Source organism: Stegodyphus dumicola, chromosome X2 (genome assembly GCF_044657685.1).
Source record: "Stegodyphus dumicola isolate Sdum_Otavi_A_Nest chromosome X2, ASM4465768v1".
NCBI classification, from domain to species: Eukaryota; Metazoa; Arthropoda; class Arachnida; order Araneae; family Eresidae; genus Stegodyphus; species Stegodyphus dumicola.
The window spans coordinates 172217268-172241203 of NC_140781.1; the positions used below are offsets into that span (position 1 = coordinate 172217268).

Sequence of the window (23936 nt, forward strand, 5' to 3'; positions counted from 1 at the left end):
AGAAGAAAGCTATTAATTCAACTGCATGGTAGCGAAAACCCTATTGCGGATATGATAGATCTTGAGGATCATTTTTCTTTTGTAACCTTTTATCATATTTTTAGCAAGTTTCAGAATATTTAATTGCTTCCAAATTGCAGAGGCTATCAGTCTGAAAATAAGCAAACAGATATTCTAATACTTCCAAAATTTTCTGCTCTCCTTCTAAATAATTTGTCAGTAGTTATCCATCCCAAAGAATCTTAAATATTTCTTTGCCTTAAAAAATTGTTTAAACTATTTTAAGTACTAAGTGTAAGCCTTAAATTGTAGAAATTCATGGGAAAATTTGTTACGTGCTTGTCACAGCTTTGAATGATGATCTGCCATTATTTGCACTGAAATAGATTTATCAGACTTGATAATATTAATAGTAATAGGTTTGTCTTTTGCTCATTTCTTAGTGAAATAAATCCTATTAATTGATTACTTCATGAAGTATCATTTTTAGGTACGTAAAAGTAATTTTTGGCACTATGATATTTTATGATAGTTCTTTTTGCCAGGCTGTTCAAGAGTTTTGAAATTAAATATGTAAAACAATTATGTATATTTTTGTATTAATTAACATGTGGAATAAAATTTTTTACTTTATGGACAAGATTATTTGTTATACTTAGCTGTTCGGATATTTAATCTAATTTAAAATTCTTAACTTTTGATGGGTGACTTGTTTAAAGCAATGCTGATTTGAACATCTAGTTAATTTTTAATCAGCTAATGTTTATATATAATTTACTTCATTTATATATATTGTATTAGCAGTGTTGTTGGGGGCCATGTTTAGACGTAGAAAACGGGAGGTACTGGTATTTTTATTGCATCAGTTAATGAGAATGAAAAATAAGTAGTCTCAGTAGTAGTAAAGAAAATTACTTTTCATGCTTCTATTTATTGATCATCATATATGCAATATGTTTAACATTACCAATAATCATATGTTTAGCCGTTTGTCGTCAACCGTTCTTGAAAAATGTTATTGTATACTTCGTTACTTGTTTGCTTTGAACTACAATGTGACTTTAAATGATATTTTGTTGCTTTTTCTTTGTTACTTATAAACTGAATATGACTTTTCTGGAAGGCAACTGAAATTTGTATCTTCCTACTGTACTAATTTTCACAGCTTCCTTTAATAATTTTAATACATTATGCTCTGGATTTTCTTTTTTGTTTTCTTGTCGAATGGATCTTTTGTACCTTTAGTTTCCTACTAGTGTTTGAATGCTACGTCAGTAGCATTCAAACATATAGCTATGTTTATTATGTTTGTGTAGTTTCCACAAATCTGCTGTGTAAATACCATGCAAACATGTAACAATGTTTATTGTAAGTTATAAACTATATCGCACTAGCCACTCGAAGTCCAACCTACCTTGCAGACCAGAATGTTTTCTAACTCTTTAGTGACACTAATCAGTAGTCATCCTATTATATTAACACCAATAGTGATGTTATTTTGAGCACATTATATCCTACATCCATTAAGTTTATATTGCTACTTTTTAAGGAAAGGATAAAAACCTAATGTTTCTAGTTAAGGAAAATAGGTATATACTTTTTTTTCCATTTAGCTTGAGTATATGTTGCACTCGAATATATCTTCAATATTTTCAAACTAACTGTATAAATAATGTTAAAGCAGCTTATTTATTACATTTTGTTTTATATAAAACCTTTGGGATCTGGAATGTAACATTACCAAAGGTAATTTAAATTTTCCATGACAGAGACTTTGTATTATTAAAATTTGTTACAGCATTTGATATCCAGGTGGATTTAAAATTTCTGTTTCATTTCTTTCACTCTGTTTGGAAGTTTTATTTCCATCGCAGTTCTTGATTTGTTTGAATTTGAAATGCATTGTAATCTGATTATGTTTACAATTTACCAAACATTTGATTTGAGTATTGTATCTTTTGGAGCTATGTTCGATTTTAAGGAAACCAAGCTGCTTTTTTAATAGATTTTTTTCTTTTCTTCCGAATTATTATTATTTTTTTACCTTGTATTAATCTGCAAAAGAATGTGTTTAGTCCTGTCACCGAATATAATTTTTTTCTTCAGTCAAGCAGCTAAGAAATTCTGCTTATTTTTATGTGTTGTCATTCTGTTATTATCATGAATATTAATGAAATAGTTCCAATCCATTTAAAATAACCAATGGTTCTCTACATTCTATTTCTGTGCATATAAGCTCAAAAAGTTCACATACTTCAAATTCTACCTAAGACTTACATATTCAATTAAAATCCAAGCTTACATTTCTCAGTATCTGTTTTAGAAAAGCCGAAGAAAGCAATTCCCATAATATTCTGATGTCATTCCAAGAGATTCTAAATTTTGTATCTGAACACTACATTCATCATAGAGCTTTCTAAGCACTGTAATATTCAAATATTTCCTCCAGCTGTATTTCTAACAACTTGCTGATGTGCAAATTAATCTCAGTATGTTTGGGGTCCTTTCAGTAATTCAATGCATGCTTCACAGATTTCTCTAGTTAATGAAAATCCATTAACAGTATTTAATGTGACACTGCCTAAAAGAAATTTCAAGTTTATACATTTCTCAACATCACTGAAGCATTGATTTTTATGGCTTCCATTTTCATACTGAGTCCCTAGTTCCAACTAAAGAAAGTCATTATAATATTACTATTAATATTTACTTTAGGCAATTTAACAGCATTTGAATATTATAGCAGATTACTTTTGGTTCGATAATTAACAAAGCAAAATTACATTAATGGCTATAGTGAAGAATTAACTTTTCTTTCCATTCAATAATTTTATTATTATAGTCTTCTTAAGATTCCATATTGGTTTCAATTTCATCGATATAAAGCATACTTTTGATTTTGAAATTTAACAATTATAAGCTTTTGATTTTATCTGTTAACTGATCCTGTAGCTGTTATAAATGTTTCACTTTTTCATCTACTGATGTATCAATTGTTTTTAAATTTTTAGTTATATATTATATATATATGTGTGTGTGTGTGTGTGTGTGTGTGTGTGTGTGTGTGCGTGCATGCTTGTCAATAAAACAGTAATATTTTTTTTTGTTTGTTTTTAAGTTTTCAGTTTCTTTAAGATTTATAGATTTGCATAAAATATATTGCATTCAAAATAAAATTATGGGAAGTGGACATTAAATTAACCAAATTTTAAATAATTCTTTTGTTTTATATATTCCTTTTTCTTTAAATATAATTTCAAAAATCATGAAAAGTTAATGAACAGTTAGCTGTTTTCCTGACATTTCAAATACCACGAAAAGTTTATGACAATTAGCTGTTGTTTTTCCAGACGTAAGATTACCTAAAATCCAGAATATATTTGCATTGCTGTTGCATTTGCTTTTATCATTAAGATATCAAATTAATTACATTCTAAAATCTTCAGATATGGTCTGAGGCCTTGAGAAGTTAACCATTAATTTTTTTAAATATAGTTGATTCATTCTGAGTTGAACACCTGAAATATTTTGACTTGAATAGTTATAATAGGCTTACTAGTTTAGAATTTATACTTGGGATATTAAAGAGGTGAAATGTTTAAGTCTTATATTTAAAATGAACTTTTCAAAATGGCAAAGCTAATGGTAGTTTGAAAATTTGCTACATATCATCAAAAATTAATATCATGTAGAGATTTTTGTGTTGAGTTAATGAAGAAAGCTAAATTATTCAAGATTTAACTATACATTTATTTCACTAGATCACTTGTGTGCAAAACTTGCAGAAAATATTTCCCTCAACCTTATTTATCCATTTTATTTTTTATATTTTCTGGCAAAATAAAACTTATTACATGCAATGGGAAATCAAAAATAGTTTACAACAAAAACTTTTTTTGCCAGGATATGAAATCTGCTTGCAAGGAACAATGAACACTACTGTGTTTAACAAATCTGAATTCTTTCATTGGTTTTTCTCCGATACTGAAAATTGGGCCATAAGTATGACTGAATTTGTTCTTCCAAGTTTTTTAGAAAATTTATGAACTGATTTTTCCATGACTTCTCTAAAAGCATTGCCTTAATAGTTTCTCTATCTTTGGTGCATTTTTAATTAGAATCTGTTTTCTTCAAGAATTTGGATACATTCTGTACAATAGCTCTCTGGTAACTTTCTAAACATTGAATTACAGAAGTAATGAAAATATGCTAGTTTTCTTTCTTCGGAATTTTTTATTTTGCAAATGCAGCAAAATGTTTGCCAGTAAACTTTGTGTTTTTCTTAAGTCTGAGGTTCTAAAACATTTAAAATTTTACAACTAATTTTGTCCTTAAACAATTGCTGGAACTAAATCTGATCTAATTTTTTAATTCATTGAACAGAAATTCCAGTGTCTTCATTTGCTAATTAGCATCTTGCCATCATAAAGCTTCAGGGTGAGATGTATTTAATTTTTGCATGCTTTGTTATTATGACAAGCACTAATATCATTTGAAACTGAAACTTTAAGTTCTTTTAATTATACATCTTTTAATTATGGCCTCTAAATTGTTCTTCTTCGTCTGGTAGTGAGCAGTCTGGGTTAAACCTTTTCTGTTTTCTTATTTTAGATTATTCTGAGAGTTGGAAAATTGATTTTCGTAACTATCTAGTTCAAGAAAATCTTAACACTAGAATTACGGAAGGGTTCATTTTGACACCTAGCGAACTTTTATCTCTGACAACTTTTCTTTTTTTTCCACAAATATCTTAATCTTTTCTTGACTTTTCCTAAATAATCGTCATTTACGAAATAGTAAAGATTTCAAGAAAATCGTAATTTTATTTGTATTTTATTTTTATTTTAATCGTATTTTATTTTTATTTCTAACAAATGATTATACCTAGAAATATGACGGGTGTCATTTTGACCCCTTTGAGAGAAAAGAAATGTGAATACATTCCATTGTATTATCTGAACACTGTTGCTTCTGTAAGCTATTTTTATTTGCACCTGCTAAACAAAATATAAACAAAGGAAAAGAATATGGTTGTTCTGCGTAGTTTCACATCTGCCAGTCACATGATTTGAAATATGTGCCATAGTTTTCTTTGTGGAAAGAAAACAGAGAAAAGAGATTATTATGAGCTGAACGTTTGTAGATTTTTTGTAGATATTTTGTTTATTATTCATAACAAGTTTTAGTGGAAAATTTTAGTCTGTTTACATGAATTTATTATAGTCACGTACTAATGGCGCATAGAAAAGGACTAACGCATGAAGAAATCGTGAAACTAATGCAAGAACTATCTGATGCCAATTCCAGTTCTGAAATCGAAAATAATTCTACGGATAAAGATAGAGATGAAACATCTTGTGATTTTGAACTTATTATAGAGAGTAATCAGACAATATCATCATCTAGCTCAAGTGAAAGTATAAATGGATTTGTTTCTACGAGTTCAAATTCTGCAATACTTAAGAATGCCAAAGCGAGAACTAGTAAACACTCACAAGGGAATATGAAATTCAATGTAATTCAGACTAACACTTGTAAAGAAATTGCTAGAGATGGAACTGTATGGAAAGTAGAAAATACTTCAAATCCTTCTGGTCGGCGACCCTTGCAAAATATCTTGCGAGAAAATGCAGGACCGACATCCTATGCTAAGTGTAACATTTGTTCTGGTAAAGCTCTTAGTACGTGGAAGTTAATAATAAATGAAAAAAAATTACGCATCATAAAAGAGTGTACTGATGCTGAAGCCAAGGGTAAACTTCATAATGACTCTTTCACTATTTTATTAGCAGAACTGGAAGCATTTATAGCATTCTGGAAGCATTTATAGCATACATTATTATTTAATATTGTACGTAAGGGAGGCATTAGCTGCCAAGGGCTTACCAATTCTTCGTTTGAAGTCCAAGACTTGGGGACCAAAGTTTTTTCATGAAACTCTGAGTAGAGATCTGAGTAGGTTTCTGGAAATTATGAAATTTCTTCATTTTGATAATACACTAACAAGGTCTTCTTGCAGTGTGATAAATTTGCACTAATATCCGAGGTATGGAATACTTTTATAGAAAACTGTAAGCTTTGCTTCAAACCAAATGAAAACATTACAATTGATGAACAGTTATTCCCTACAAAAACAAGATGCCGTTTTTTGCAGTATATGCCTAACAAGCCTGATAAATTCGGAATAAAATTTTGACTAGCAGTAGACGTTAGGACAAAATACTTATTAAACAGATTTCCATATTTAGGAAAAGATGAAATGAGACCAAGCGATCAAAGTTTAGGAGAGAAAGTAGTAAATCGTATAGTTGATCCTTACAAAAATGCTGGCCGAAATATAACTACAGACAGCTTCTTTACATCAGTAAAACTTGCAAAATCCCTAAAATCAAAAGGATCGAGTCATGTTGGAACAGTAAATCGTGCAAAAAGAGAAATTCCCTCTAGTTTAAAAAATGTAAGAAACGAACTTTTTCTTCAATTGTGATGAAACGCGACTAATAACACTTACATCATATCAAGGTAAAAGGAACAAAAACGTAATTTTGTTAAGTACACTCCATTCATCAGTTGAATTTGAATGTAATGAAAGGAAGGTTCCAGATGAAATACAGTTTTACAATTCTACAAAATTCGGGGTAGATGTTTTGGATCAAATGGCAAGAAAGTACTCTGTGAAAGCATCATCACGCCATTGGCCAGTGCATGTATTCTACAATATTTTGGACTTAGCAGGCATAAATGCATGGATTCTATATAAGGAAGTTACAAAAGAAAAAAATATCAGCAAAAGGGATTTTCTATTGCGTTTGGCAGAACTAAGAGAAGAATATATATCTAGTAAAAACAAATTTGTTCTCTCTTCAAGTGCCTTTGTGTATGGACAAGATTCAATAGAATCAAAAATATTAAAAAAAAAGGGGGGGAAGAAATGTCAAGTAAGGAAATGCAAAGGTAACAAAACTTCTAATATTTGTGACAACTGTAATAAATATGTATGCGGATATTGTACACAAAAAATCAGAAAGATAAGCGTGTGTGCTAATTGCTGCACTGACTAAAATATTATCTGTAAATAAAATATTTCTATATATTTCTATTTCTATGTACTCTTTATAGCAAAAAGTTTGTTTTAACCCTTTGTGACACGCATATTTAAAATATATTTTAATCTTTAAAAAAATGCCTTAGAATAAGTCAGATGGACTTACTTAAGTGCATTTAAGGCTTGAAAAAAATTCTGCGCTTTTATTTTTTACGGGGGAAGGTGGGATACCATTTGTCCCACCATGCAACTAGCACATGTCTTATAGCATATTGGTGTACAGCAGGGAAAAAAAATTATATGTGGAATGAGTAAACAAAATAAAGCGTGCATTCTAAAATATTCATAATAAACACACTAAAATGCATTTTGTACTTATTGTGTATATGCATGACTTGTAAAATTTTGCATATATATATATGTATTTAATATTTTTAAATTTTAGGAACAAAAGAAATTATTTTCTTGAATATTATTTTAAGATTAAAATTTGATACACGTACATATGATACTAAATAAAATATTAAAATTGACACTTGATTCAAAACCATTTATATATGAATAAAATTGAAAAAAAAAAAAGTCATTTTTCATGAAACTTTGAAAAACATGTTGTTTCATTCTTTTGTAAGCATACAGGCACTTAACATGCTTCACACATCCAAAATGTTCATCGTTCTTCTTTCAATGTGCTGCAATATGCACATCTTCTCCTGCTCGTTCTCTTTGGTGTGTGACTTACATTTTTTAGTCTCTTTTCTGGTTGTACGAATGGGTTTTTAGTTTTTATTTGAACTGGGGATTTCAGTTTTCTTTTCAGCTCTTTCTTGCCTGCAAGTGCCATTAGATCTTCTATAACTGAGAGAAGAAAATCTTTAACTCTTTCGCATCGAGAGACGACCAAATCTGTTTTCAACAAACATCGAAAATGCCCATGTTTACGAATTTGTCTTGGAATAATTTTTCTTTCCCCCTGTGGTTTCATCCATTGTGTGCAGTTTCACCTTAGGGCCGGATTGCACCTGCAAACGTCAATAGCTTTCCGTATTTCTCCTTTATTTGCTTCAAAAGAATGATTGACATGTCTTTTAACAACTCGCGAAACCAATGAGCCATACACTAACTTGGAGGAGAAAGAATTAGGTAGAAAATAAACGAGGCGTTGGGGCGGTTTGCCGTTGCCTGAATGAACGGGCGTTATGGGCGACTTCGATGCGAAAGAGTTAATTGTGTTTACATCATGATCGGGTTCGCGAACAAACTTAAATAGAATAAATGCGTTTAAAAAGTTTTAAAAAAATCATGTGCCACCATTTCTTGCTTTTGCGGTGTATTTCATACAGTCCTTTCAGTTGATCAATCAGTCGACACATTCCATGTTCTTATTGTATGAAATAACGCTGTTTGGGCACAGTACTTTTTTTGTCTTTCCATCTCGTTCTTTTCTATTAATTTCTTTCATTTCAGTTGCCTTTTCCAAGCAAGACAGGATAGAAACTGATCTTTTATCCTTCCATTTTATGCAATAAATTGAATCATCGCTAACTGAAAAGTCTATATATTCTCTTGACATAAATTTGTGAGTAGATACTTCTGATTCATATTTACAGTGTCACATGCATAGATGGGTCTGTGTCTTTAAAAAGCGAAACAAATTATAACTACTTCCCTTTCTTCTTCAGCAATAACTTCAACCTCAGTTATTCTGTCCTGGATTTCAATTTCATCTGAATCAGAACTGACATCTGAAGCATTTGAGTCGCAATCGGATGGCAATTCAGCAAAAAGATCCAAAGCTTCCTGAGTTGTTAATTTTTTTCTAGACATTTTAGCACATCAGAGCATACAATGGATGTGAAAGCACGTGCAATCACGAAAAAAGTAGATGCAGAAAAGAAAAGAAAAAATAATCGTGAGTGCTGCCATCTATTGAACGGATATTCAAGTGTGTAGTGGGACAAATTTTAACCCACTTATTTCAACTGCAAAATTAATGTTATAAAATATTGAATCCAATTAAGATTTTTGAAAATAAAATACCTTTGAATATTAAAAAGAATCATACATATCATAAATTGCATACCAAAATTTTTAAAATATTGAAAAATGCGAGATACATGGATATCACTTTTGTGATCCTATTTTGATATTTTTTGCTTATATACTTAAGCCCTGGTATAGTAGTGACATCTACTGAGAAAAACAATAACTAAAATAGATTATTTTTAAAAGATTAGAAAATTTCTAACGGAAATTGCTAACTGAGAAAATAAATATTAATTAGGTGGGTCATATATTGACCCACCATGCCGCAAAGGGTTAAAATACTTTAATATTTGGATTAAAAACCACTTTTTTTTTTTTTGGAAAAATTTGCGTAAATATTTATACATTTTATTTTCTGTGTTTCTGAAATGTAAGCTATCAAAAATGGGGGGAAAATTTACATTTTCCGATGGAAATATTTAAATGCTTCTTCATTATTTGACTACATACCTGCAAAGTCTCTATATTCTTTAAAATAAACTGTAGTTATCATAATTTGCGTTATTTTAATTTCTTTTTCACAAATATATTATATCATATAGAGAAATATGCAGATATCTTATCAAGGGGTCAAAATGACACCCGCCGTAATTCTAGGTATACGAAGACCACCGTAATTCTAGTGTTAAATCAAAACAAGGGAAAATAACCTTTGCTATAGATCATTGCTTTACATCATTACCTGATTTCTCACTTTGATCCTATTTATAGGTTTCAGTATTTTTATTTATACATATAACAGATCAGTAACTATTAGATGTATATCATGTGACTAGCACAGTTGACGAAAACTGGGTGCATTTTTTCATAAGATTAGCTTATTAGTTGTTAAAACTATGATGATTGTTAGATCGAAGTTGAAATTTTTAGCCTCTCAAAAAAGTTTCCATCATTTTCTTAGCATCACAGGAACTTGATCTTGAATTAAATTTTTCTGAAAATTTGTGTTATTTTGCTAGTCTGCATTTAAAGTTCGCTGCTAATAGATGAAAAGGATATGCAAATTGACTTTCCTCTTAATTTTCCGTAATTAACTGATAGTCAGTTGAGTTTAACGTCTTCTATACAAGGTACAGTACACAAGATTTTGCTATATTTACTCGAAAGTAAGACTCACTTTTGTGCTGTTTTCTGATTTTGAAATTTAGTATATTCTTGTAATAGGGTGTTTTAATAGACAAAATTGTACAATGAGATGGAGTTTATTTATCATGCTGTAGAATAATTACATTGTTTAAATACTAAGTAAAATGCACAGGTAATTAGCATTTATAAAAACTGCATATGTACCACTAATTATGATAGACTCATCTAATTAAGTGACTTCGTTTAGGACTGCATCCACTATACTGGTTATTGGTATGCCTAATGTAGCATGTTTCCTAATTTTTCTTTCAGAATCATACTATATTTTAGTTTCTCTTTGATTCTAATCAGAACCATGTTATCATCAAATACTCTACATTTTTGTTTTTTAAATTTATCCTAAAATGTAAAGGGGTACTTACATTTAATAATATTTTTTAAAGCTAATGTTTGATTTTCATCTTATGTATGCCAAATTTTGTAGTAGTAGCTGTTAATTTTTTCTAGAGCATTTCTTTATTTACTGTCCTGTAATCTTAAGATTGTTTTTAAAGATATATATTGATTCATGTATATATTTATAGTGCCTCATAATTGAGATTCAATAGTTTTGTATTATTCTAAATTTATTATTACTAATATGTCATTATTTTATCCTTGTCATTGCAGGAGGAAATGTTTGGTGTCTAAATCTCTGGAAAAATAATAATGGTCCATATATGCAAGCTTTGCATTTTCTATTTGGAGTCGGTGCCTTTATTTCTCCTTTGATTATAGCCCCATTCTTATCTCAGCAGCAAAATGTGTCAACGTTGAATACCACAGACTCAAATGGTTTAAAAGAAAACTCAACTGATCATAATTTGATTCCATCTATTACATATGCTTATGGAATTTTAGGTATTATTTCATTCATTGTAACAATGATGTTCATCTTTTTACTTTTTGTGTCATCTTCTGAAGAACTACAGGAAGACCATAAGAACATCAATAATGGCAAAAGACAAGATCGTTCTTTATCAATCACATTTATTTTCTTTACTATACTTTTGCTTTCTGTATACGCAGGTATTGAAATTGGATATGCACAAATGCTTTCTACATTTGCTGTAAAAAGTCATCTACAGCTTTCAAAAGAAACTGCATCTTATATGACCTCTGTATTTTGGGCTACATTTACTTTTGGTCGTGGATTGGCTATTTTGTTAGCTGTAAAAATTAGGCCTTTCATGTTAATAATTGTTGATTTTGTATTTATGGTGATTTCGTCAAGTCTGCTTCTACCTATTTCACTTGGAAATAAACATGAAATTCTCTTATGGACTGGAACTGCTGTTCTAGGGCTGTCTCTTGCATCATTTTATCCCAGCACTATAAGTTGGGCTGAAAATCATGTTAATATAAGTAATAAAGTTGCTTCTCTATTTGTTATTGCAGCATCATTAGGAGAAACTGTGGTCCCTCTAACAGTGAGTCAGTATGTTGATAAAAAACCTCAAGTACTTTTATATATTGTTATGATCTCTGTTGTGTTATGTGGTGCTTTAATTTTTATTTTGTGGCTGCTTACTTTCTGGTTAGGTAACAAACATGATATTGAAGAAAATTTAGAAATACAATTAAGTGCATCCTCAAATTTAGTAGAAATCCAAGAACAAATTCAAGATAACAATGCTGAACAAGAATCAGAAGTTACTAACTTAAATCATTCTCGAATTTAATTAAAATGTATGAAATGGTTAAAGATGATGATATAGAACAAGAAACAGAAGTTGCTGAACCTTAAGGTGCATTTAAAGTGCATGAAAATATTAAAAGTGTCACGTATAATAAATTTTAAGACAGATGTATCTGTGTTTTAACTGCAATAAAAATGAGGACACATTTTAAGATAGCTATACAACTACGAAATTGGAAATTTAGATTTTTATCAGAAGAGAGGTTTGAAGGGTATTTTTTAATACACTGTATATTCATTCATTCACTTACAGTTTTATAACTATATGTTAATATTTTTCTTTCTTGATGTCTTTTAATTAACATAATTGTATAAATACATCAGTTATATTCGATACCAGTGCATGCCTGTTTCTGAATCTCTGACTGCAATGTTAATAACCATTTGAAATATTTTATTTTAATCTGTTTTCATTGTTTTAAAGCCCACCAGTGGCTGAGCGGTAAAGACACTGAACACTGGTAGTTCGGTCCGAGGTTTGAATCCTGTGAACGGGCTGGCTGCATGGCTGTTTTCGTAGTTTACCCCATGGGTAACATGTATATGAGCCAGTTTCCCTTAAAATGTCCTCCATGAAAGGCATCCCTCCCTTTAGGCAGATAGCCCTTGTGTGCTTTGCCATAACTGAATAATCCAATCCATTGTTTTAAAAATTAAAAATTTCAGGGGGAAAATAGTTTATATGTGGAGATGTTTCTTTTGAATATTTTAATTTGTATGTACATGAAATATCCTATATACTAAGGTTTAAAATACACTTAAACAGTTTTTTATTTTACTATTTATTGTTATCGATTATTTATTATTGTTATCGATTATTTATTATTGTTATCGATTTATTTATTGATTTATTTTAACTGAAATTTCCTGGATTTTTTATTTTAATTTTTCAGTTAGAAGTTAATTTATTGAAACACGTTTATTTATATTGTTCATATACATCAAGCTTTTATTCAGGGAAATGTTAATTATATTGTTCACAGACATGAAGATTTTGTTGAGGAAAATATAAATTAAGCAAATTTAGAGTACATGAAATTAAATAAATTGAAACTTTGTGTAATTAAAATAATTAAGTGTAACATAATTATCATTATTAATAATGCTAATTAAATTTGAATACTTAACACATTAATACATTTTGCATATTAAAATTGCTAATGGTGATTAATTACGAAAAAAAGTTGTTTCTTGGATTTTTCTTTAAAAAAATTTCACATTTTCAAAATGCATGCAATATTTTCATACATCTTAATTCTATACCTTGATTACATAAAGGCTGCAATCCTGGGTAAGTAAAATATTACCAAATTTCAAAAACAGGCCAGACTTCAGTTATAAAATTATTTTATTCTGTCACTCGCAGTTACAAATATACAAGTTTTAAACATAGTGATATTTTTCTTTTTTAATTTCTTCACTTGGCTTAAAATTTATGCTTATGCAAGTCCGTATTCCTAATTTAATGGATATCTTGTTTTATAGCAATGTTTTATAATTTTTAGTAATTTACTGTCAGATGCATTCATATCATTTATGCATGGATAAGTCACGCCTGCATCCATTAGAGCCTTTTACTTAATTTGGTAGATTGTTGTACTTAACTTTATGGAAGTTTAGTTTTGATTATAAATACCTTGCTTGTTATGAAGTCCATTTTAGACATATGATTGATACAAACTTATTTGCATTAAAAATAAAATTTAAACATTATATGAGAAGTAAAACGTATGCTTTTACCATCTACATTTATTTCTTTGATTAAATAGCCATTGAATGATATTTTTATATTTTCTCTATGTATTTACCATCACTGTCCATACATTTTCAGAACTTCTTCCATGTACAGCATGAATGCACATTCCTGGTGGTTTAGTTTCTGACATCTTTAATTCTTTCTCATATGCAAAAATCACATATTGTGAGATCTTGATAAATAAGGTGGATTTTTCAGGTAAATTTTTCTTCCAAATTCATTTTTGTTGGAAAGTTTTAATGAGCTAGGCATGAACCTCAGCACAGGCTTGGAGTCCTGTGCAGCTGAAGGTATGTAGTGAGGATGTGTAGCGATAGTCTGGTATGTAGAATTTCATCATCTTAAAATGTAATACCTGTTTCTCTGTACTGTCACACACTAAACAGAAACAAATTCTTGTCATTGCAGCAGTTTTCTCCTTTAAGCAAATTTTCTGTGTCCTGTATAATGTATTACTCTCATTGCTGATGCATTTTATTTCTTTATATTTTGCATTTCTAAAGTGTCTTGGTATGTACATATTCTAAGACAGTAATTTTTTTATGCTAAAATTATCAGAATTTATTTTGTATCAGCCTTTTCTTAATTTTATTGGCAATTTTTGTTGCCACACTGTAGTCATATAATGTGAATTTCTTTTCTGCATAATTAATTGTAAAATCTCAAAATAGGAATTGGAATGAAGCATGAAACATTTTAAGCATTTCAATGTATGCATCCATGCTTCAAAGCTATCATGCTGTTGTCATTGCCATATCAATCTTTGTAATGTTTTCCTTTTTTTTTCTGATACTGTAAAAATTAGTCATTTACAGACATGAACAAATTATTAGACTTGAAAGGAATGCTTTCAGAATTGATAAATTTAGGTTAAATACAAAACTTTCAACATATGAACAAACATTTAATGCCTAAAATAGTAACATTTTGCTTTTTTAGCAGTGTTTAGACATTATTTACTAATGAGTTATCAATTTTTTAATAACCTTGTCAGGGAAATATATTTGAATAAGCTATTGTGAATCCATTACCTTGTTTTTCTATTTCACTTCAATTTTCTTTCCTTAGTGTAATGGCGAACGGGCTGGCTGCATGGGCGTTTTCGTGGTTTTCCCCATGTGTAACGTGTATACGAGCCAGTTTCCCTTAGAAAGTCCTCCACGAAAGGCATCCCTCCCCTCAGGCAGATAGCCCTATCGTGCTTTACCATAATTAAATACACACACACACCTTAGTGTAATGTTTATTTTTAGTTAGATTAATGTCCAGACTATTTCCTGGCATAAGTAATAACTACATGATTTTGAACTAAAAAATTGGAAACTTTTTACCATCGTGATTCCCATGCGCATAACCAATCATTAACAGATGCCTTACTTGTTAAAGCTGTGTGCATCGGTTGTGACTCGCAGGTTGTGTCATTGTTTGAAGCCATGTGAGTCATCAATATTTCACAGTATACGTATTTAGGATTTATTTCTATGGCCTCAGAAAGTTGCTCCATACTCATGGTTTCCAGCTGCTGGAAACGTTTTTCCATAAATTATGATTTTATTAATGTATTTTGCTGGAGTAACTTCTAAATAATTATCATCTATGCGAAAATAAAAATGAAATTGTAATTAAAGGGGATGGTATCATTTATTGAAAGATTACAAGACAAGTGGTGCATTTTAAGATGTTAAAACATTCATTAAGTTTTTCTCTTCTGGTTATATATGCTGTTTTGCTATTTGTATAATTTTACTCATTTTTGCTATCAAGACAATGAACTCGTGCATTACTTTACGATCATTTAAGTTGTAAAGTATTTATAAAGATAAAAAATGTAAAAGTTTAGAATCATGCAACTGAAAATTAAATGTGCAAATTAATAAAACATCAGTTATTTCAAATGAAAACTAGGTGTCGAACTGATTTTTAGGGTAAATATCATAAGAAAACACTAGAATCGAAAAAATTTTCCGACAAGAGTATTTTACTCAATCTTGCTGTGTCGGTGAACATGTTAAGGCATGGTGCTGTGTTATGTATGACTTCCCCATGGAGAATACCAATCGTATATTTCAGGCAACAGTTATATATGTAAAACATTAATATATTGCTCCTGTCTCATAGTTTTTCTATGGTATAAAACCTTCCTAGAACTTCATTTTCCAACACACCCTAGACCCGCGGTCGGCAACTGGTGGTCCATGGACCACTGGTGGTGCGTGAAACATTTTTGATGGTCTGCAGAAAAATTAGGACATAATTTATGCACTTTTTATGGACATTTTTCACTCAATAATTTTCTTTAAATTTTTTATGGTTTTCAGATGCAAATATAATAGATAATAGAAGCATAATGAGTGACAAAAAGCAAGCGAATATTGTGTCTTTCTTTAGTAAAACTAAAGATAGAATAACTAGTGAAATTAGAATTACTTCATTTACGGATGTGATCAATGAATTAAAGCATCTACATTCCTCGTCACAGTCAGACAGCATTAGAAAGAAAGTTCAAACTGGAGGCGCAAAGAAAAAAAAACCCAAAATAACAAGAAAATAAGATTCAGACTACTTGAAATTTGGATTTATTCCAGAACCTGGTAGTTAGCTGAATCCATGGCCTTTTTGTATTATCTGTTCTCAAAGTTTATCTAATGATGCCATGAAACCTTCAAAACTCGAAAGACACTTGAAATAAAAAAACCCAAATTTAGCTAAGAAACTGCTTGAATATTTTCAAAAAATGTGTGAAAATATGCAAAAATAAATAGGTACCATAAAAATATAGTTTAAGATAAGTCCCTATCAAAGTCTTTCGATCTGATAGCACTTCAAATACAGAAAAACAAAAGGGCATATATGATCGGAGAAGAATTACTCATGCCTTGCATATTGCAAGCCTGTGAAGGGGTTTTGGGGACAAAAAGCTATACAGAAACTGAAGGTAATTCTTAACTGAAAGTTAATAATTCTGCTACCCTGTTAAGCCCTAAATTGAAGACATGACTGGGCATCACTCAGAAGTTGTTGCAAAGATGAAAAATGTTAGTCACCCAGACTACACATTGCATAACACCTAGTGAGCATCCCAGTATACTAATCTTCTTCACACTGAGGTGAGATGGCTTTTGAGGGGCAAAATGCTAACATGACTGTTTGTCCTACACAAAGATATCAAATTATTTTTCAGCAGCAAAATAATCCGGAATTTCAGAAACTCTTATCCAAGCTTACATACCTGGCAGATGGTTTTCCTCTGTTAACCAAACTAAACACATGCAAGGACAACTTAAGCACATGTTTACACTATGAGGAAAATATATGTTTTTCAAAAAATATCACTGTGACAAATGCTGTAGAAGGAAATCTACAAATGCTTATAAATTTAAATGAAAATATGGAAGAGAATGATTTCAATCAGCAAGTGGTATCCATTATTTAACAGCACTTCCAGTCATTGACAGATTGTTTTGGATTTTATTACCTAAAGCAAGAAGATCCTAGGCATGGAAATATGTGAATAATAGGGATTCATTTTCAGCAAACACCGAAGATCGCAAATTAAGCATGAATGAAAAAGAAACCCAGATAGATCTGTGTTGCAAGACAGTTTAAAAACTAAATTCTAGTCATCTTTATAAAAACATCATTTTTGTCTCTCTATAAAAAATTAATATTTATTATTGAGTAGGAAAGCTATGACCATTTTATTAAATAAAATTGAATAATAATTATTCAGATGTAGTAATATATTGCTTGTTATATTTATTTTTCTCCATTCTACAATATTGCATTCTTGAAGAGCATTTTCAGTAAATTTCCTTCGTGCTGTTTGTGTCAGTTTCATTTTCCTGTCACTCTTTCTTTTCTGAGTTTGAGCATAAATCACATTTATGAACAAAGCTTTATGAATAGGGCTGAGAGATTTTTGACTAATGGTGAATTTTTCAGCAGTTTGTTTCTTGATTGTATTTACTATCAGTTTTAAGAGTTTGAAAAAACTATAATTTTGAGAGGTTAAAGATATTTTTTCCCCACATCATTGAAAATATGTGAGGGAGAAAAGATTTAAAAAATTCTGAAAGGATTCAGATTTTAGCATCTCATCAGAAGGTTTTTCTTATGTTTTCTTTGATCAATCTGCTCATAGATTCATTCCTGTTGACTAGTTTCATTATTATTCTAATCTACCTTACAAATGAAAATGATACCTATATGTGCTCATGTATAGTTCAGTTGATGTTATGGCATCCCGTTATGTTGTTGCTGGAAGTCTTTTCTTAGTTCATCATATCACTGTTCAGTTTTCATTATAAGATGATGTATATGAAATTTTTTGTCTTTTAAATGTTATTTTTTAAACATCGCTTTCTTTGCACTGATGGCTTATATAATTCAATAGCAAAATCGCAAAAACTTTTACTACAGTATATGTTTAGAATTCTCGATACTGTTGTTAAGTGTTGCCATACATTTTTTTAAATATTTCCTACATCATTTCTTTAGAAATAATACATAGCAAGAACATTTGATGGTAGCATTTCTTTATATGAAAAGTGAGACAATAAAAAAGAGAGGATAGAAACTAAAATCTTATCTGGTGTTAAAAATTAGGAATAAATAATAAAGGATAGATAAAATTTAAAATTAATAGAGTTATTGACTTTTAAAAGCAAAATGATATGAAATATCAGACATCAAGATACATCATTAAATTTTCCAAGTACTTTTGCATTGGGTGTATCAAATAAAATGAATTTACCAAGTCACATACAGTTTTAACAAGGATTAACTTTAGATACCTTAATATCTAAAACTGTAACGAAATTTTGGTGATAAATTTGATTATAAAATAAATTCTTTCATTGTATTTATTTGAGAGACTACATGTGAGCAGTAAGAAGTCATATGTAGAACTGTTACTGCTTTAATTTCAACTTGGTGGGGAGAAAGGGGGAAACCATTTTAAATTCTTTCCTTTCTAATGCTGAAAGAATATATTGGAACAAATTTGTGTTTATCTTGTTTCAGTTAAATGTTTCAAATGCCAGAGTATTTAAACATAACAAATGTTTTGTATTATTCAAATGTTGTTTTTATTTGTTGATTTTAATTTTTGGGGGATGGTGCATAGTTTAAACATATTTGTATTCTGTTTGAAAGAAAATGTTTAGTTCTTTTTTAAACTTCGTAATTTTGTATTTTATAAACAGTTTTGTTTTAATGAATAAAAATACTTTTTCTTCTGTTGTAGTAAATTTCACTTTCAAATAGTTACACTTTATATTTTGCTTTATTTGAGATGTTTGGGTTTGAATGTATGCTTTTAATACATCGGCATAAATTTTTGTAAAATATAGTTCACATCTTTACCATAAATTGAGTTCTTTAAATTTTTATCATTTCCGAACTATTTGGATACTTCATTTCATTTTTGGCTCAGCTGTAATGTTATACTTGTATTGTGTTTAGTGAGAGCATTCTGAATGTGCTTAACAAAATAATTTCTTTTGATTATTATATACAAAATAATAAGCCCAATGGGGGGGAGGTGCAGTTCAGATTCGTGACATTAGCATAACGATGCAAGCACCTTTATGAAGTTTGCTTAGCATATGCCAAATATCTCTGCCAATACCTTTAAGAAAGTTATTAACTTGAAATTGCTACCTTCATGAAGGTGCAAATGCTGCTATGCAAGTAAGATTTTAGTTTATTGTGATTAATTTTATTAAGCTTAGTATGAAATAAACTATGGTGCTGTTATGGGAAATAAGTTAGTGTGCATAAAAGTTTCAACATCTTTATGGTGAGCATACTGTAATAAAAAAGACCTGTTTGCTGTACCTTAAAGTAAATGATCAAGAATTAATAATTGCAAGTGACAACGTTTTTTTTTCGCTGGCACCCGATTCACCTTATAGATGACAATCTAGCTTCAAAAAGAGAGATTATATTAACCTGCAATTTTTCTTTTTTATTGCTATTCGCCTTTCAATCAACAGCTTTCTAAAACTTTAGCGTTGTAACACAGAATTTAAATTTTGAATTGTAATGACTAAAAATTCACTGTAAACTTGGATTCTATTCTTCTGCAACATCGCATCCATGTATATGCTAAAAGAAACTTTAAAGAGGGTGCAAAGCTTCCTCTTCGTGATATTACATAAACAGTTAAGTCCTGAATCGCGTAGATTTTTTTTAAGAAATTTATCACAACCTGGGGTAAGGAAATAACAAACTATATATTACTTTACAAAAGTAGAAACTTTAAATATTAGGTATACATATTGAATGCTTAGTATCTTAAAAAAAAAAAGAACTGACAATTTGCTAAGAGGTAAATGCTGAGAAGCAAGCACAGACTTGGTTAGTGAAAGTAATGTGAATAAATATAACAAAAATTATACCGTCATGAAACAGAGCAGCTACCTCCTGTTGTATTACAATAACCTTGCATGTTGAATCTGCTTAACCGCTGTATGCCTAACATCTTTTTTAGTGAACAATTTGTTAATGCAGTAAATTGAGCATTACAGTAAAATGCGATTCTCAAGCGATTTTGGACTTTCCATCCTATAAAGCAGGGTTTCTTAAAATTTTTGATGTGGAGACTCCCTAATAAATACGAAAATTTTTTGGGACCCCATGAGCATTGCGCAAATCCGACACACGTGTGACTGAAACTATCAGTTTCTTCACTTTTACTGTAATATACTATTGCAGTTTTAGGTCATTGTCTTTAATTTTTAACGTAAAATGAACGTTTCTATTATAAAAAGATGCGTCAAAACGTTTAATTTTTTTTTTCTTTATCTGTATTGTGTTATCTTTATTTATTTTCAGATATATTATGTAAAAATATTTGGTAATTATAAAATTATTATAATAAGTTAAAGAAATGTCAAAATAGCTTAAGTTTTCGGCGATCCCCTACTGCAAGTCCCGCGAGCATATTTCGTAAGTTCACATTTGTATCGCCATCTAGGCAGTGGCTTCTGGAATGGACCTTTGGGGTTCCGGTAATATTTCAGACATTTCACATTACTTTTGTCTCTATTTAAGCAAGATGGCTGAAAATGTTTTGCCACGCAATTTCTTGTACAAAATAATTAGCGCATTGTGCATTTCTTGTGAAAATTTTTAGTGCGAAGTTAGATCAAATATAAGCATTATTATATATGTAAACAGTAAAAGTCGTACCATTTTTTATTGCAGGCTATATGAAGATGTTCTATAATTATAGCCAATGCACAGTTTTGTTCAAACTGAATTTTCGTAATTTGAATTCCTACGCATTTAGTGTCTTAAATTTGACAATAAAAGTTGTTCGCTCTTAAATATGTTGCCTGCACAAGAAATGCTCTTCAAACAGAATGAATATATATAATTCATTCATATATAACTTTTAATGTTAACAATAGGTATAATCAGATCGTTCACAATATACATTTTGAATTTTACACTTTCAAAATCATAGGAATGTAAGCATTGAGATAATAGAATACTAGATTCATTGTAACATTTCCAGTTATTCTTAGCTCAATTAAAAAATTATGCACTTAAATACTCTTAATTCACAGGTGTTGGTAAATGCATAATATTCGGGGCTAATTGTAGCTTGAGTCATTTTCTCGATATAAAGAGTGATATTATGCCACGAACATTAATCCGAATGTTCCAGTGCGTGATAAGTTTCGCAGAAGTGAAATGTTGACAATTAAGTAAACATATAAAATGTAAGCCCTACCAGGTTTCCTACTAAAATGATAGCAGCATTTACACCTTATACATTTATAACTGCTAAACAAATGCAAAATAAAACGTAAACAACAGCATACGTTCAAATGCACACTTTCAAAGATTCAGCATCTCAAGAGCAATAGAAGTTCACTGATCCATTTTTGAAATCCCTCAATGGCGATACTAATGTGCATTTGTGAATTATGCGTCCCGCGACCCACAGTTTAAGAAACTCTGCTATAAAGTATAATACACTACCTAAGATTGAAAATGGAACACCAAGAAGGAGTAGGCAGAAAGTGAAACTCGGCAAACAAAGAGAGACAGCAACGAACAATAAGTGATCGTTATTTCGAAATAATATGCGTAATACAGAGCGAGAACAGAGTCGGCTCAGTAACTTGTAGGACCACGTTTAGGTACAGAGACTACGGATTGTGGCTCTCCATTCCATGTCAAGCATTTGCCACAGTTTGTCTTCTAAACACGGCTGTCATGACGTGATGACCACGCATGTGCAGTTATAGCCGAACGGCCTGCAACGCCTCTCTCTCTCACGTGATTTGCATTAGAAGAGAAGAGACTGATAGTAACGAAGTAATGAAAGTGACCCGCTGTACGCCAGCGTAATAATGATAAACGTGGTTTCTAATTTTGTGTTAACTATTTGTTTGCGTGTCAATAAAGTATTCGTCTGTTAAACGTCTGTTTTATGCAATGCCTGCATTAAGAAGTAAATATATATCCAGAACTCACACGCCTACACAAAAGAACATATGACAACAGTAATGGCAGCGTCTGCAAATACCGTCCAATCACATCTCAAATGTGTTCGATTGGTGAGATCAGGCGAGAATTCTGGCCAGGAAAGCATCTGTACGCCTTGCAGAGTACGTTGACTGAGGGGAACAGTGTGTTTGGGCGTTATCCTGCTGACAAAGGGCATTGGGCACTCCCTGAAAGTAGGTGAGTGTCACCGGCCGCAGCACATTATCCATGTATCATTGGGAGGTCATAGTGCCCTGAATACGAACTAGAGGTGACGTGGAATCGTACGCACTTGCTCCCCAAATCATGATGCCGCGGTGCGGAGTTCCACAGTTGCTGCTGAATTGGACCTGTCTTCACAGTCGTACGCGGCGACTATCATTGGACAAACAGAAGCGTGACTCATCTAAGAACATGCCCCTGTGCCATTCCATCATCGACATCGCTCGAGCCCGCCGCCATTGCAAACGTTGGCGTCTATGATGTGGAGTCAATGGCAGTCTTAGAGGACGCCATGAGTGCAGGCCACTAGCCATCAATCGACGTGAAATGGTTCTGGTCGATATGGGAAAATCCAGGGGGTCTTGAACATTCTGCAGAATGGAGGTAGAAGTGGCTTGCGGGTGTGCCACCACTTGTCGTGCGGATGCGTCTTACCACGCGTGCTGACGTCACTCTGGCTATACCGGCACCCCTCGAACTTGCCACATTTCCTTGTTCCAACCATCGTCGCCCAGCTGGTGCACTGTTAACGCGTCCAAGTGTGTGTCAGCTGAGATTTGCCTTATGGAGCAACCTGCCCTTTTCAGTCCGATCACCGTGCCCTTCGTAAAATCATCCTGCTGGAACTGCCTCCGTTCACAATGGCCTGGCATTCTCTGCTATTACACGCGTCCTCTGAGACAAGAACAATTTTTCTGTGATAATTTCCGTAGCAGAAATTTGACAATTCCGTAGCACGAAAATTGAACATTCTGCAGGTTTCTTCCCGTATAGCTTCTTCAACGTGCGCTGGAAAGCTGCGCATTTCACATCATTCGCATAACTCGGTGACATTCGTCTACCCTGAAATTTGCATAATTTTCGGGCCGTTCCATCTTCGTGTTATTGCATTTTCCATTGTCAGGTAGTATATTTCAAATCTGAAATAATGCTGTGAGTTTCATTCGAAGTGCCAATAGATATGCTCGAATTGTTTCGAAGAGGCAAAGAAAAGGCATAAGTCAAAATCGTAAAAACAACCTTGTATTCAGCGTAAGTATTTAGCGTAAGTGGAAGACATTCCACTGTTAGAAATAATATCAATGACCTTGTCGTGCTTCCATTTTATCCTTCTGTTAGCTATAAAATTGCACGGATTCTCCAGAAATTCAATTTTCAAGTCGGTTTCTCCCCTATTAATACAATTCACCCTTCGATTCTAAAAGATTGCGTTTCTGTCTTGAATTCTTGTGGAATTTATAGTATATCGTGTCAGTGTGGTTTAAGATATATTGGCCAAACAAAAAGAGCGTTGAAGTTTCGTATTCAGGAACATGAATCTTATGTCAAAAAAGGCGAAATTAACAAGTCTTCAATAGCGTATCATAGTTGGACATTTAACCATAATTTTGACTTTGGGTCTGCAAAAATTATCCAAAAGGCTTCTTCCATAGGTGAATTGGATTTTCTTGAGGCTTTTCATATTCACAAAAATTTAGCAGGTTTAGTTAATGATTTGAAGTCCAATCCAGTCCTTCCTAATGCCTTTAAAATTCTACTAT

General features: G+C 31.3%; 1 protein-coding gene across 3 annotated transcripts in view; it reads left to right on the forward strand.

Annotated features, from left to right (window-relative positions):
- LOC118184942 (solute carrier family 60 member 2-like) overlaps positions 1–18908 on the forward strand; it is a 48195-nt gene extending 29287 nt beyond the window's left edge. For all 3 annotated transcript variants that reach the window (XM_035354697.2, XM_035354696.2, XM_035354700.2), the window contains one exon: positions 10847–18908. In XM_035354697.2, the coding sequence (XP_035210588.1) occupies positions 10847–11898 (1052 nt within the window). In that variant the 3' untranslated portion in view covers positions 11899–18908. The remainder of the gene's footprint in view (positions 1–10846) is intronic.
- The last annotated feature ends 5028 nt before the right edge of the window (positions 18909–23936 follow it).